Consider the following 13,069-nt stretch of genomic DNA (forward strand, 5'->3'; position numbering starts at 1 on the left):
TCCCTTTATAAAAAGCACCAACTAACTTAGTAAGTGGTTGTGGCACTGATATGAGAAGCATATCTCCCAGCCATCCAACAAGTTTTGAAACCGTAGCTTCATTTTCTTGGTTATTTTAATATCCTTTCTCAGTTGATGTATTTGTGTACCAATAACTTCATATTTATTTTTAAATCCTTCTTTACGCATTTCTTCTTGAATGTACAAAATGAAAAAGTAAACCCTGAAATTAAAACTTACTGAATATCCAGAGTTTTCCCTTAACAACCCTTGGAGCTAAGGATGTCCCTGTCTCTCTCTCTCTGTCTCTGTCTCTCTTTCCCCACACTCCAAGACCACGGTGTTCTTTGACACATTTGTCTAATGTTTCCTCCTGATTCATGGGTAGTAAGAACAGATGTGCTCCTAGCTCTCTGTGATTCTCTCAAGAAGGTGGGAGGAGCTGGCAAAGGCAGGCTCACAAGTATCCTTGTGATATATCCCAGGCCCCATCCAGACTCACCTTAAGCTTGTGTTTCAGCTTCTTTTCCTGATCTCTTATCAGATTCTCTTTTTCCCTTTCCATCTTCTCCTGTAGTTGGGCCATATTTTCCTTGTAGCTTTTCTCTTGGGCCTCCATCTTTTGCTGCTGCTCCTTCTGTTCCTGTCTTAGCACCTCCAGCTCCTTCTCAGCTGCTTCCTTTGCAGCTCGCTCAGCTATTCCACATTGGTTTTAGAGAAGAAAACAACAAGAATCAAGCCTTAACCCTAACCCACTGGGATCAGAACCCAAACTGTCTCTGAATTTTTCCAATGATCAAACCCAGGCACATGTGAGAATGACATGGAAATGTGTTGCCACACTGGCTATGACTAGAGCTGACCTCTTATTTTTCAGATTTAGCATCTTGTACATTCCAGTGTAGAACAGGAAGCTCCTTTCATAAAGATCTTCATGTCCATCAGTTAAGGTTTTCAGGAAACAACCCCCTCTTCTGAAAGTGTTACCTTGCCCAGTACCTGCTCTGTCCTTCTCTCCATCAGTGAGAGCTATGTCTGACTGTAGGATCAATTTTTCTATAGCATCCTGGGACTGCAGGAAGATCTGGAGAACCTCATTTGCCTAGGAAACCAATAAACAAGTGGAATATGTCAAACAACAAAAGTTTATTCTTTTGTTGCAGAAATTATTTCCTTCTAAATCCTGTAAAATTTCAATTGTCTTCTAGAGTCCTCTGTGTCTGTTCCTTCTGAAACCATAATACCAAAGCCAATCTCTCTTGTAGTGCTTAGAAACATTTTATACCAGCCTCTGCCTTAGCACTCCAGCCTTTTTTCATTCATTGTGGGGTTTGAACTAACAGCCTGGCTGTTGTTCCTGATCTTTGTGCTCAAAACTAGCACTCTACCATTTTGAACCACAGTGCTACTTCTAGTCTTCTGGTGGTTAATTGGAGATAACAGTACCTATCCTCAGATCTCAGCCTGCTGAGATTATACATATATATATATATATATATGTATATATGTGTGTGTTTGTATGTATATATGTGTGTATACTTGCTAGGATTATAGGCATGAGATACCAGCACCCAGATTCAAGCCTTTTATTTCTTTTGCAACAGAGAAATCCATTGCTTTTCCAAGATATCAATGAGATTTATATGTACCTAAAGTGTATACTCTCTATCTGGGCACTGGTGGCTCATGCCTACAAATCATAACTAGTTAGACACTGAGATACAGAGGATCCTCATTTGAAACAAGCCCAGACAGAAAAATCCATGAGTCGCTTTCTCCAAAATAACCAGCAGAGAGCCAAACTAAAAGCGTGGGTCCAATGAGAGTGCACTACCTGAGCAAGTAAGAATTCCTAGGTTCAAAACCCAGTACCACAAAAATAAACAATATATCCCTACATTCTATTCTTCTACCAAGATACCTGTATTCTTTTATTTAAAATACAAGGAATCCTCTGATAATTCATCTTGACCTTCATTCTATTCTTGGAGAAATCTTTCCTGAACTAACTCCAGAGTTCTGTATGGCTATCCTATGAACTGCATACCAGGTTTCCTGAGTACAGGCTCTAGGAATTTACAACTTATTAGCTTCCTTATGCCTCATATTTCTCAACTACAAAACTTGGATAACAGTAGTAACTTATAGATATTTCTGAAATTTAAATTATAGTTGTCCACGTAGCCTGAAATTAAAGGTTATTGAGTATGATACAAAATAGGGTGTCGAAATTGAGACATAGTGGTACATACTTCTAATCACAGCATTGTGGAAGCTGAAGTGGAAATGATATGGGTTGGAACCAGCCTTAAGCTACATGAAACACCTTGTGTTAAATTAAACAAAAGAAAAAACCCAAAATGAAAAATAAAATATGATTTTGAATATGTGTGAGCATTATTAACACTAATATTGTTACCATATTAATCCCACCATTATTTTTTATTCGGTGTTCATGCCAGCATGACATACCTTATCTTGTTAAATTCAATTTACTATTTGTATCTGTGGCAAGACTATGTTTCTTGTGAATAGAACAAAGGGTATATTTAATTTTTAAATCTCATCAACTTAATTAAGAAACAATTGCAGGCTTTGATCTATGAAAAAAATCCTACTCTATCTGGAAGTTTCTGGAAGTATAAGGAAGAATATTTAATTGTGGATATAGAAGGGAAATGCAGATTTTCTTCTCACAAATGATTCTGTGTTCTTTAATAATGAGATTCCCATGCAGGTAGGTGCTGATGGCTCATGCCTGTAATACTAGGTACTCAGGAGGCTGAACTCTGAGGATCACGGTTCAAAGTCAGCCAAGGCAGAGAAGTCCATGAGACCCTTACCTCCAAACATCTACTTGAAAACTAGAAGTGGCGCTGTGGCTCAAGCGGTAGAGCACTTGCCTTGAGCTGAAGAGTACAGGGACAGAGACCAAACCCAGAGTTCAAGCCCCACAACTAACAAAATATAAATAAATAAACAGCTAAATACATAAATGAGATTCTCTGACTAACTGCAATTCATCCCCTTATTCCTCACCTTTACCCCTTTCCTGGGCAATAGCTTGTAGTCCTGTTCAATCTTTTTCTTGCCTTCCAAGTAGTAATTATGCCCTCCAGGTATAAAGAAAGTGCCATTGGAAATGCTTTCCATTAAAGACTGGGAAATTTTCTTCAGCTCCTTCTGGCAGTATTTGCTAGATGCATCTTCATTCTGCTGGATGAAATTATCCTTCTTTCTCTCTATGGTGTTCTGTTAAGACGATAGGAAGACAGTACAATGAAGGCATTAGAAAGAAATTCCATGGTGATCTTCATGGAAGAAGTAAGGTGAAGGCCTCGGAGCACATGGGGACAGGGGACGGAGCCATTATCACTTCTGGAAACTGAGTAATATTGGTAAGTCCCTGAACATTCTGAGAGCCTGGATCATTCTCTGTAAAATGATGGGATTCAAGTACAGGCCCCACACAATTCTTTCAACAGCCCAGTGATGAACAACAATTAAGCCATAAAAGAAGCTATAGCAAGTGAATGTGTCTAAAAGGAGAGTAAGCTCAGGATGTGTATTGCAAGAATGAAAAGGAATGCATTAAAAAAAAGTTTGCAGTATTTCTTAAGTTTCTCATATGTTCATGGTTTTCGAACCATTTGTTAATTCTTGCAATGTGCACATAAGAGTGTGAAGTGGTTTTATCCTGACAGAAAATTGATTGCAGAGTCTGAAGTTGTGACCTCCTTTGGGTGTCCTGAGCCGAGCACTTGTTGGCTTATCTCACATCCACACACAATACGTAAGATAAACAGGACTGTATTGCATTTGTATATATATATATATATATATATATATATATATATATATATATATATATATATATATATATAGCAACTGTGTGTTATAAGTACTTGATTATATAAGACATACAGAACCATATGTCATATTTATCCAATGGTATGGAATAAAAATATAAATGCACATTTGATTCTTTTAATGCTGTTCCTGAGGCTTGAACTCAGAGACTGGGCTCTGTTCCAGAGCTTTTTGCTCAAGGCTAGCACCATTTGAGTCATGTCTCCACTTCTATACTTTGGCTGTTTAATTGAAGATAAGAGGATCATGGGCTTTCCTACCCAGATGGGCTTTGAACAATGATCTCAGATCTCAGTCTTCTGAGGAGGTAGGATTAATGTATGAGTCACTGGTGCCTGGGTTTTTTACTTGCCAGCCTATTGTAATTTGTTATGCAACAATAAAAGGTAAATGTCTGGTACCCATCAACCTACAGGAATGCTGACACTCATAAAATTCCAGGCTTCTAAAAATACACACAGGAAATGATCAATAGGATTAAAATGATGAGCATAAGCATTGTCTCAAAAGGGGAAGATGTCAGGAAAGACAGACCAGGAGCAGACATTATACCATCAGATCCTTTTGAAATTCCCACTTGTCATCCTTGAATGATAACTCCATGAAGACTGCAATGGCTTCTCTCTCACAGGCCGCATGCACATCCAACAGCTCCTGGAAGTCCTCAGTGGGGAGCCTCAATTGCTGAGCCATGTGCTGGCTGTAGTGGTCGGCTGCCTTCTGCACAGCTGCTGAGTTCTCTCGCTGGGCCAGGGTGGTCACAGCGTTCTCCAAACATGGCACTGCTCCACTGTTGATAGCACTGACATAAGTCTCCACCAGAGTCCCCAGTCCTGGATGAGCCCAATAATTTAAGGATAAACGTCAAGCTACACTTCTATTTTATTCTAAAATTAGCATTCTGAAAAACATTAAGACTTTAAACAACTTTCACACTTTTTTGGTGATATCATGGCTTCAACACAGGGCTTCAAGCTCACTAAGCAAGTGCTATATGAATAGAACCACACCACCAACACTTTTTGCTTTTTTCCAGTCCTGTGGCTTGAACTCGGGGCCTGGGCACTGAACCCTGAACTTCTTTTGCTCAAGGCTAGCACTCTGCCTCTTGAGCCACAGCGCTACTTCTGCCTTTTTCTGTTTATATTGTATTGAGGAATCAAACCCAGGGCTTCATGCATGCTAGGCAAGCACTCTACCACTACACCACATTCCTAGCCCCACTTTTGCTTCTGATATTATTTTAAGGACAGCATCCTTTGTATATACCTGTGCTATCATGAATTGTGAGCCTCCTTTTTACGCTTTCTGCATATTTGTGTTAACAGGAACAAGCCAACATGCCCATTTACTGATTGAGGTAGTTTCTTGCTATTTTGTTGCCCTAGATAACGTTAATTTGTTATCTTCCCAATCACTGACTCCTGAGTAGCTGATATGAAATTCCTTTATCCTATTTGACAAAGTCTACTTCTTCTGGCAGCACTGCTTTTTCCTATTCTTATTTTTTTCTTTCAGGCTCTTAATTCACACATTATAACTTAATCTTTTTTTGGGGGGGGGGTCCATTCGTGGGGCCTGAACAATGGGCCTGGGCTCTGTCCTTCAGCTCTTCAGCTCAAGGCTAGCACTCTACCACTTGAGCCACAGGGCCACTCCCGGCTTTTTTCCTTTTGCTTATGTAGTGCTGAGGAATTGAACCCAGGGCCTCATGCATGCATGGCAGGCGCTCTACCACTGAGCCACCATCCCAGCACAAACATTATAATTTAAATCACTAATAACCACCAATATGATCAATGTATTCTGTCTAGAGAATTCCATATAAAATTAAGAGCAGATTACACAAGCAAAATGAATGAAGTTTACAAATGAAATAAATTGTCTAACTTTTGGGATCCAATTCTAAACATGAATGAAAATCTGCATGTTAATTTAAGAACATTATGACAGAACTTAACATCATGTGTGCATGTTGTCCACGTTCTGAGGCCACTTTTGTAGCTAGACTTTAACTGAATTCTGATTTTAAACTCCTAATATGCCTTTAGGAACTTGGCATCTTATATGCTTTATAACTAGTTTAAATTCACAAAATATTTTTCTATGCATACAGAACACTTCCCAAGTGACTTAATCTAAAACACAGGAATTAACCTTTAGCATCAGTCAGCTCTTATATGATCTGTGGAATAATTTCTTAAGATATATTCTGTCTCAATGAAGTTGCATGTAGACAAACAATAATTAGGAAAGATGAAATTACATGAAGCATGAACTACTATTTTTCTATACCCTTAACAAATGCAAAAATGTAATCAAAGCATTACTTAAGGGAATTAAGAAGAGAGGTAGATCCAGGAGCAAAGAAGACTCACGTTTCCCAGTGACAATAATTCCCTCCCTCAAGTTCTTGGGTTTTGCATTGGCAAAGATGTAGGAGCAAAAGTTTTTGGATTGCACTTGGAAATTGCAATCCAGCTGGTCTTCTGGCAAGTCTTCAAAATGAATTAAGAGTTCCTTTTCTTTTGTAGGTCGATCAAAGACAAAACATTTGCGTTTTGGAAAGAAATGTCTAATGCACTCCCTAGGCAAGTTGGCATTTAGAATTTTCTGATTCTTGCCTATAAAAAATAAAAGGAATACAGTGAAAGCAGGAGTTATACCATGGGGGAGGGACATACAAAGCAACAAAGAAATCATCTTATAAATATGTTAGAAAAAATCACAAGAAAGAAAATAATTGAATCCTTATCTTGGGGTTCATTTCACCTAACATCACCTTGTCTGACAGTTTCTGCATGCCTCAGTCATAAACTAGTTATTGGGGGGTGGTGTGGGCTTGTGTGGATAAGGTAAAGGGGAAGGGATGGGAAGGGGAAACAAAGGAGGAGCAACAATGCTTGATAAGAAATGTACTCATTTCCTTGCTCATGTAATTGTAACCCCCCTGTACTTTCACAATAAGTTTTCACAATAAAAAAATAAAATATAAGGAAAGGAAAAAAAGACATAATGGATATAACAAACTGTCTGTGAAAAATGAAGTCATATATGAATAATATAGAGTAGCAAGCCCTAATTGTAACAGTTATAAATGAAAGTTGATCTTTAAGAAAAATTAAGATACTTGCCTATAGACAACACACAAATTCAATAACACATTTTAAACATTTACAATAAAAAAGTAAAAGGGAAAAATTTATCTTTGGAAGGGCAGCCATCAGGCAAGGGGCTGAGTATTTTCATTGCCAGAGATTTTTACTTCACTGTCTTAAAATCTCTTTAAAATGATACTTCATTGCAAACCAACCTTGTGCACAGAGGCAAAAGGAAACACGTAATTGAAGATTAGACATTTATCAGTCCACAAAAGGAGGAAATTGATTAGTATCCCTAGTTCTGGCAAAACTCTCCTGAGTTAAGAATTTAACTAGTGAGTAGTGAAGGAAAATGGTTAGAAGCAGTTTCCTTATTCTATTGTATCTTTGTCAGAAATGAAATCTAAGACATAAAATTATACTAGCAAAGGGTAAGATGCTACTGGAAAAATACTAGAAAAAAGACACATAATATTCAAGTCAAAACAGAAAAGCTGTTATAAATATACAAATACATATATTTGTGCATATGTATACACACTCACAAGTATAAGTACATACCACAAATTGCTTAAAGACTACTTACACTAAAAATTTTAAAGAATAAAATTAAGTTAGATGTATTATGGATATCTCTTCATTCTCTAAATTACTCTATTAGGCTTTACAGAGACAATGTGAACAACTAGAGCAATGATCAATAAGCATTTTGTTTTTTCCCATCCCCTCTTCAAATTAGAGAAGTGTACATACAAGATGCAGAGCACGGACATCAAATACAGTGAGAACAGTGGTTATACTGTAGAGCAGGAACATGCAAAAAAACCAAAAAAACAAAAAATTACATGGTACATTATAAATACGTTAGAAACAATAGCAAGAAAATAAAAACCACTTTGTACAAGACACTATGTTGAAAAACAAACTTTACAATTTAGGCGGGGTGGAGAGTGAAGAGGTAGAGGAGTGCAGTTGTGGAGGTGGGAAGGAAGGGATGGTAGGGGGAAAAAAAAGGAGGAGGCAGCAATGCCTGATAGGAAATGTACTCATTACGTTACTCATGTAACTGTAATTGCTCTATACAGTAATTGTACAATAAAAACCTATAAAATAAAAAAGAATTGATCAATAAATATTGAAAGACTGAATAAAATAATATCTAAAAATATTGATAGTTTTTTCAAGTGCCTGAAACAGTCCACTTTGATAATATGTACATTTAACAACTGTGAAATATATAATTCATTAAGTATAAGGGTGACAAATGAAGAGACTGATATTATTGGGAATGTAAATAAAAGATTGACAGCCTTATTTAAAAGAAATATCAGGGCTCTTTCTTAAGTATTCACTGTACAATATTCTTCCATTGAGGAACATCAATGAGCCACATACTAGTAAAATACAAGGCAGTAAACAATTTGATTTAAAATTGACCCATTTTATTACATTTAAATCTATACTAACCCAATTTAAATTTTGTCACATAAAACTTTAAAAACTTTACTTTAAAAACTTACTAGGAAGGAGAGCTGTGGCTTAAGTGGTAGAGCACTCCGCTAGAGCTGAAGAGCTCAGGGACAGTGCCCAGGCCGAGTTCAAGCCCCACGACCAACAAAAAAACAAACAAAAAAACCCAGAATTAACAAATGGACCTTTCAACATTATAGGATGGATTATAATAGGCATAATTTTTCATAATGTTAATGAGCCTTAAATAATTTGATTCAGTATTTGTGCCCATTGTAGTGATTTTATATTCCACTTGAAAAGTTTCAAACAATAATGCTCGAACAAGCATTGAAGTGTCTGTGGACTTACTAATTGTTCAGATGAAAAACCAAAACATTTTCTAAAACATATTTTGTGAGTATTATATTTGTATATGGTTCTGTTGATGAACTATTTCACTACAACATGTTATTTCAAATGTTCAGGTACAACATATTAGAAAGAATTGTTGGTTTTTATTTTGAAACTTCAAGTTCTATGACATATCATCTATGAGAATTGTTAAATTCTGTAAAACATTGGTTTACATGTAGTGTTTAATAAAATTGTCAACTGAAATATATTTAACTTTTTTAGATATGAGAATTGTTGTCATAAATGATACTAGAGGACTATAATGTGGAATTTGACATTACATTTTTTAAATGTAATTTTTAAGAGTAAAAAATGTAATTTTTTAAAGAGTAGTATTTTTAAAACTAATTAGTCGCCTTTCAAAAATTAGTGTATCATATTGTAGCACAATCCAATCTCAAATAAGCATGCACATCCAATGCAGATTAAAGGGGCTTAGTATATACCATAACCCTACTGAACCTTTCCCCTTCCCGAGCGTCCCTCTGATACCTGGAATAAGCTTTAAGGCATTCTCTAGATATTCATCCTCTGTGATGGGCTGGTCATCTAACTTCAGCTCCAGAATGAAATCCCTAACAACCCAAACAAAGTCTGGAAAGAAACTCACAAATTCATCAGAGTCATCCATTTCATCAGACTTCTTAGTAGACTTTGCCTTGATTAGCTCTGTTAGTTCAGTAACATAGCTGGGATTTTAACTAAGGAATGAAAAGCACCATACATCATAAACAAGTTTCAGATCTCACCAACAAACCCATTGATAACATTCCATTTTGTGTAATGTACCCATTCTCAACCAGGAAAACTGAGTCACTTAAAGAAACAGGGTTAGTTGCCATTTTCCTAAACTCAATACAGCATGAGTATTCTTTTCCAGGAAGGATACTGCAGCTGGTCCAGGGCTTGCTGGTTGATGGTTCCCATGCTGTTGTAGACAAAGGTACTGCTGAGTAGAATGGACAAGGCAAAGATCCACGAGTCATACTTAGGATCACACTAGAAAGCACATGAGAGCAAGGGACAGAGAAGTCTACTTGTTTCATTCTTTCATTTATTGTTCATTTAGGACTACAGTTCAAATAGAAAGCACAAAGAAGATAAAGTTTATGAAAATATCCTTAGTTTATACTTGCTTTTCATTAATAGTGACGTTCCTCAGGCCATGGTTTATTTAGAGTGAATGATATTGTCAATGTGGATAAAATAATCTCTACAGCAACTATATGTGATCATATTTATTGTATATAAACAAATGCAACATATATGCATCTATATGCATATATGTATCCAAGATGATTATCTATGCCAATAATACACTAAAATTTTATTGTGTGAGAGAAAATTGACCATTTTAGTAAATAGGAAAAAACGCTTTGCAGCTCCACACATGTGAGTGTCTCACTGGAATAATAGCTGTTGTTTCAATGTGCTTCATTTATTTTAAAAGCTGATAGAATGTGTAAGTAGAGATTAAAAGATCACACACATTGTAAAACCAATAGTAGACAAATGAGAAATATTATAAAGTATAAGTCATACATATGTATCACATAGTCATATCATTTGGCTGAAGCAGTGAGCATGTGCAAAGGGCTGAAAGATAAAGCAGAAATAAGATTAAGGATGAGATGGACACTGAAGTACAGAAAAATAGAACTATGTACTACTCAACTCTCTCCAAATTACAAAGAAAGTGATTAATTCTAGACAAAAGCAATTTATACTATGGTATTAGATTCAAAGTACTCTTGGCCTCATAAGTGAGTGCTGAGAGTCCATACTCCTAGGAAATAGCATCTGACCTATATAGCTGGGTTATATGGCCACTTCTGGACATCTATAGCACCTGTACTGGTTACACAAAATGTGTGTTGGCTCCTGAACTAGGTCCTTACCTTGTACTGATGGATCTATAGAATGTAGATTAGGGACTTAGTATTGGTATCTTTAGTGAGTATTTACTACATTGTATCATATTCTCAGCTGCAGAGAATATTTCATCATAACACGGACAACAAACTGAAAGAACTCTCAATATCCAAAGATGCAACAAAGCAAAAACAAGGTATAGGGACCGGAGTCCAGCTCAGTGGTAAGCATATAACTAGTATGTATGCAAGGCACTACTTTGTCCAATAACCAATACCAGAAGCATAAATCAAAACATAAATAGACTTTCTTTTATGCTGATATGAATGACAAATAAATGAGCAGCTGACAGTGTAGAGGAAAATATTTCCTTATGGAAGATCTCTGATAGCACATGTACATGCTCCCTGTGTCTGAGGTAGAATTTAATGTCACTACCATCTCACATTAAGATGTCTACACTAGATTAAGGTTTTATCGCATTGGTAGAACACTGTCTAGGATGTAGAAAATCTGATTTTGATGCCCAAGACTAATAAAAGAACAAAGAATGGGTAGACCTAGTGACCAATTCCAAAAAAACAAAGTCAGAAAAAGCAGGAAAGTTTTTAAAAAGAATAATAATTCATCAAAATATTAGGGTATATCAGAGTAATGCAAAGAGAAAATTTAGCCTTAATTCATAACTGGATTTGTAGTTGTAGGAATTGAATTAACAGTGGAAATTTAATTAAGGTAAAATATGGTAAGTTAAGAAATACAACCAAAGGAGAATTCTCCATGATTTTGATTTACCTTTTCCACATCACCCAGACCTTCAGTGTCCAGAAGGACCAAGGTGAAATTTGGTTTTGTTGGGTGAGTCAAACACCACATCCAGATACCTTTTGTTTGAGGCCTCACTGTACTGCCCAGCTGGAAAACTGCAACCAAAGAGAAAAATATTAATATAGGTGTGTTTTACGTTCTGAGAATATCATACTGTGAGGGTCTGTCTTTCCAAAATAATGAGCTAGAAGAAAAGATATAAAATATAATGAAGGGAGCCTTCATAGGCAAAGGATTGATACAACTAGCAATAGTTTCTCTGGAAATCAAACAAGAGAAAATAAAATGACCTTATTTAAGGAAATCACCCACACTGATCATGATGCACTGCAATCATGAACTGCTCTGTTGAATGATAACGTCTTTGTGCAATGACTTGAAGATAATAAAATTTAAAAATAAATAAAAATCACAAACATCACCATGTATTTAATAAAATAAGAAATACATATGACAGTATGGGAAACTATTTTTCTACATTATTTATATGGTTTATAGGCCTTATAAAGTTAGTAAAAATTATGAAGCATCATTTTTTTCTTGAAAATGCAATTCTTAGTGCTTTCCTTATATCTCACAATCTTCCTTTATTTCACTTTTATAAACAAAGCATACTGGGTGACATCTGCATTGATTCTAAAGTCCTAATGAAATTATTTCAGTGGGAGGAAGAAAATAATCAAAGGAACTGAGAAGGTAAGATTGGATTGCACCAGAATACTATTCTTGTAGGTCATTAAACAGAATAAGGAAAATTCCTGTTTTTTACAGGAGTAGGATGAGATATTATGAGTATGGATTTAAAATGATAAGCTTTCATGTCAATCTTAATAAAGATTGAAAGTTTTCCCCTTAGCAGGAGTCACATTCTTCTTGATGTTGGCCTGAGGCCTAGATGTCCAACAGTTCTGACATCTAATACTATATATTAGATTGCCATATACAAACAGTGTACAATATGTGTCCTACTAAGTCCAGTTCATACTACTCTACATTGTGATCGTGATGTTGATCATGTTGCTTAGAGTAAGATGTTGTTGCTAATGTTTCATGCTGAAGGAATTTCCAAAATGCCCCATTATATTTGCTGTTAACACTTGAATATTTTTAGCATAGAGAATTTCAATAAATATTCTTTCTAGGGTTATTCTCTACATGTTTTCATGCACATGACCACATTCCCATCTGTTAGGAATTAGTGGACTAAAAACCAAATCCCATTGTTGGCTTAAAACCAAATCTCATGGTTCTTCAAGTTCTTTGACTAGCAGGCATATTTCTGCTATGATACCCTGCGATTTCTGAATAAATACCAGTGATCTTTGACTATTCTGTTTTGTTTTTATTCTTTGCTTAGTTTTCAGCTTGTGAAGCTATTGCAGAACACTGGAACTTTGCTCCCTTTGCTCACAATGTTGATCTCCGACTAACTAAGAAACATAGGTCCCATGGTTTCCCTTATTTGCAATATCTAGTATATGTATGAGTCAAGCGGAAAAGGTCAGATAATGTGATGTCAGGAAAGTGAACCC

At 36.0% G+C, this 13,069-nt stretch overlaps 1 protein-coding gene across 1 annotated transcript; it reads right to left on the reverse strand.

Annotated features, from left to right (window-relative positions):
- Positions 1-631: 631 nt before the first annotated feature.
- On the reverse strand, positions 632-11,858 carry LOC105991866 (guanylate-binding protein 7-like). Its single transcript, XM_013024611.1, has 8 exons — positions 11,846-11,858; positions 11,505-11,632; positions 9,697-9,836; positions 9,330-9,526; positions 6,249-6,494; positions 4,423-4,703; positions 3,040-3,252; positions 632-1,102 (listed from the first exon to the last, which is right to left on the reverse strand). The coding sequence occupies exons 1-8, from the start codon at positions 11,856-11,858 to the stop codon at positions 797-799; spliced, it is 1,524 nt and encodes a 507-aa protein (XP_012880065.1). The 3' UTR covers positions 632-796.
- Between the last annotated feature and the right edge of the window lie 1,211 nt (positions 11,859-13,069).

The sequence above is a fragment of the Dipodomys ordii genome, unplaced genomic scaffold, assembly GCF_000151885.1.
Source record: "Dipodomys ordii isolate 6190 unplaced genomic scaffold, Dord_2.0 Scaffold78, whole genome shotgun sequence".
NCBI classification, from domain to species: Eukaryota; Metazoa; Chordata; class Mammalia; order Rodentia; family Heteromyidae; genus Dipodomys; species Dipodomys ordii.

Bases quoted from the DNA above. Each gene is read 5' to 3' on its own strand.
- LOC105991866 (XM_013024611.1), bottom strand. The intron at 9,837-11,504 runs GTAAATCAAAAT...TGTGCTTTCTAG, and splicing joins GTCTGGGTGATGTGGAAAAG to TGTGATCCTAAGTATGACTC. The intron at 3,253-4,422 runs GTATAATGTCTG...TCGTCTTAACAG, and splicing joins AATTTCAAAAGGATCTGATG to AACACCATAGAGAGAAAGAA.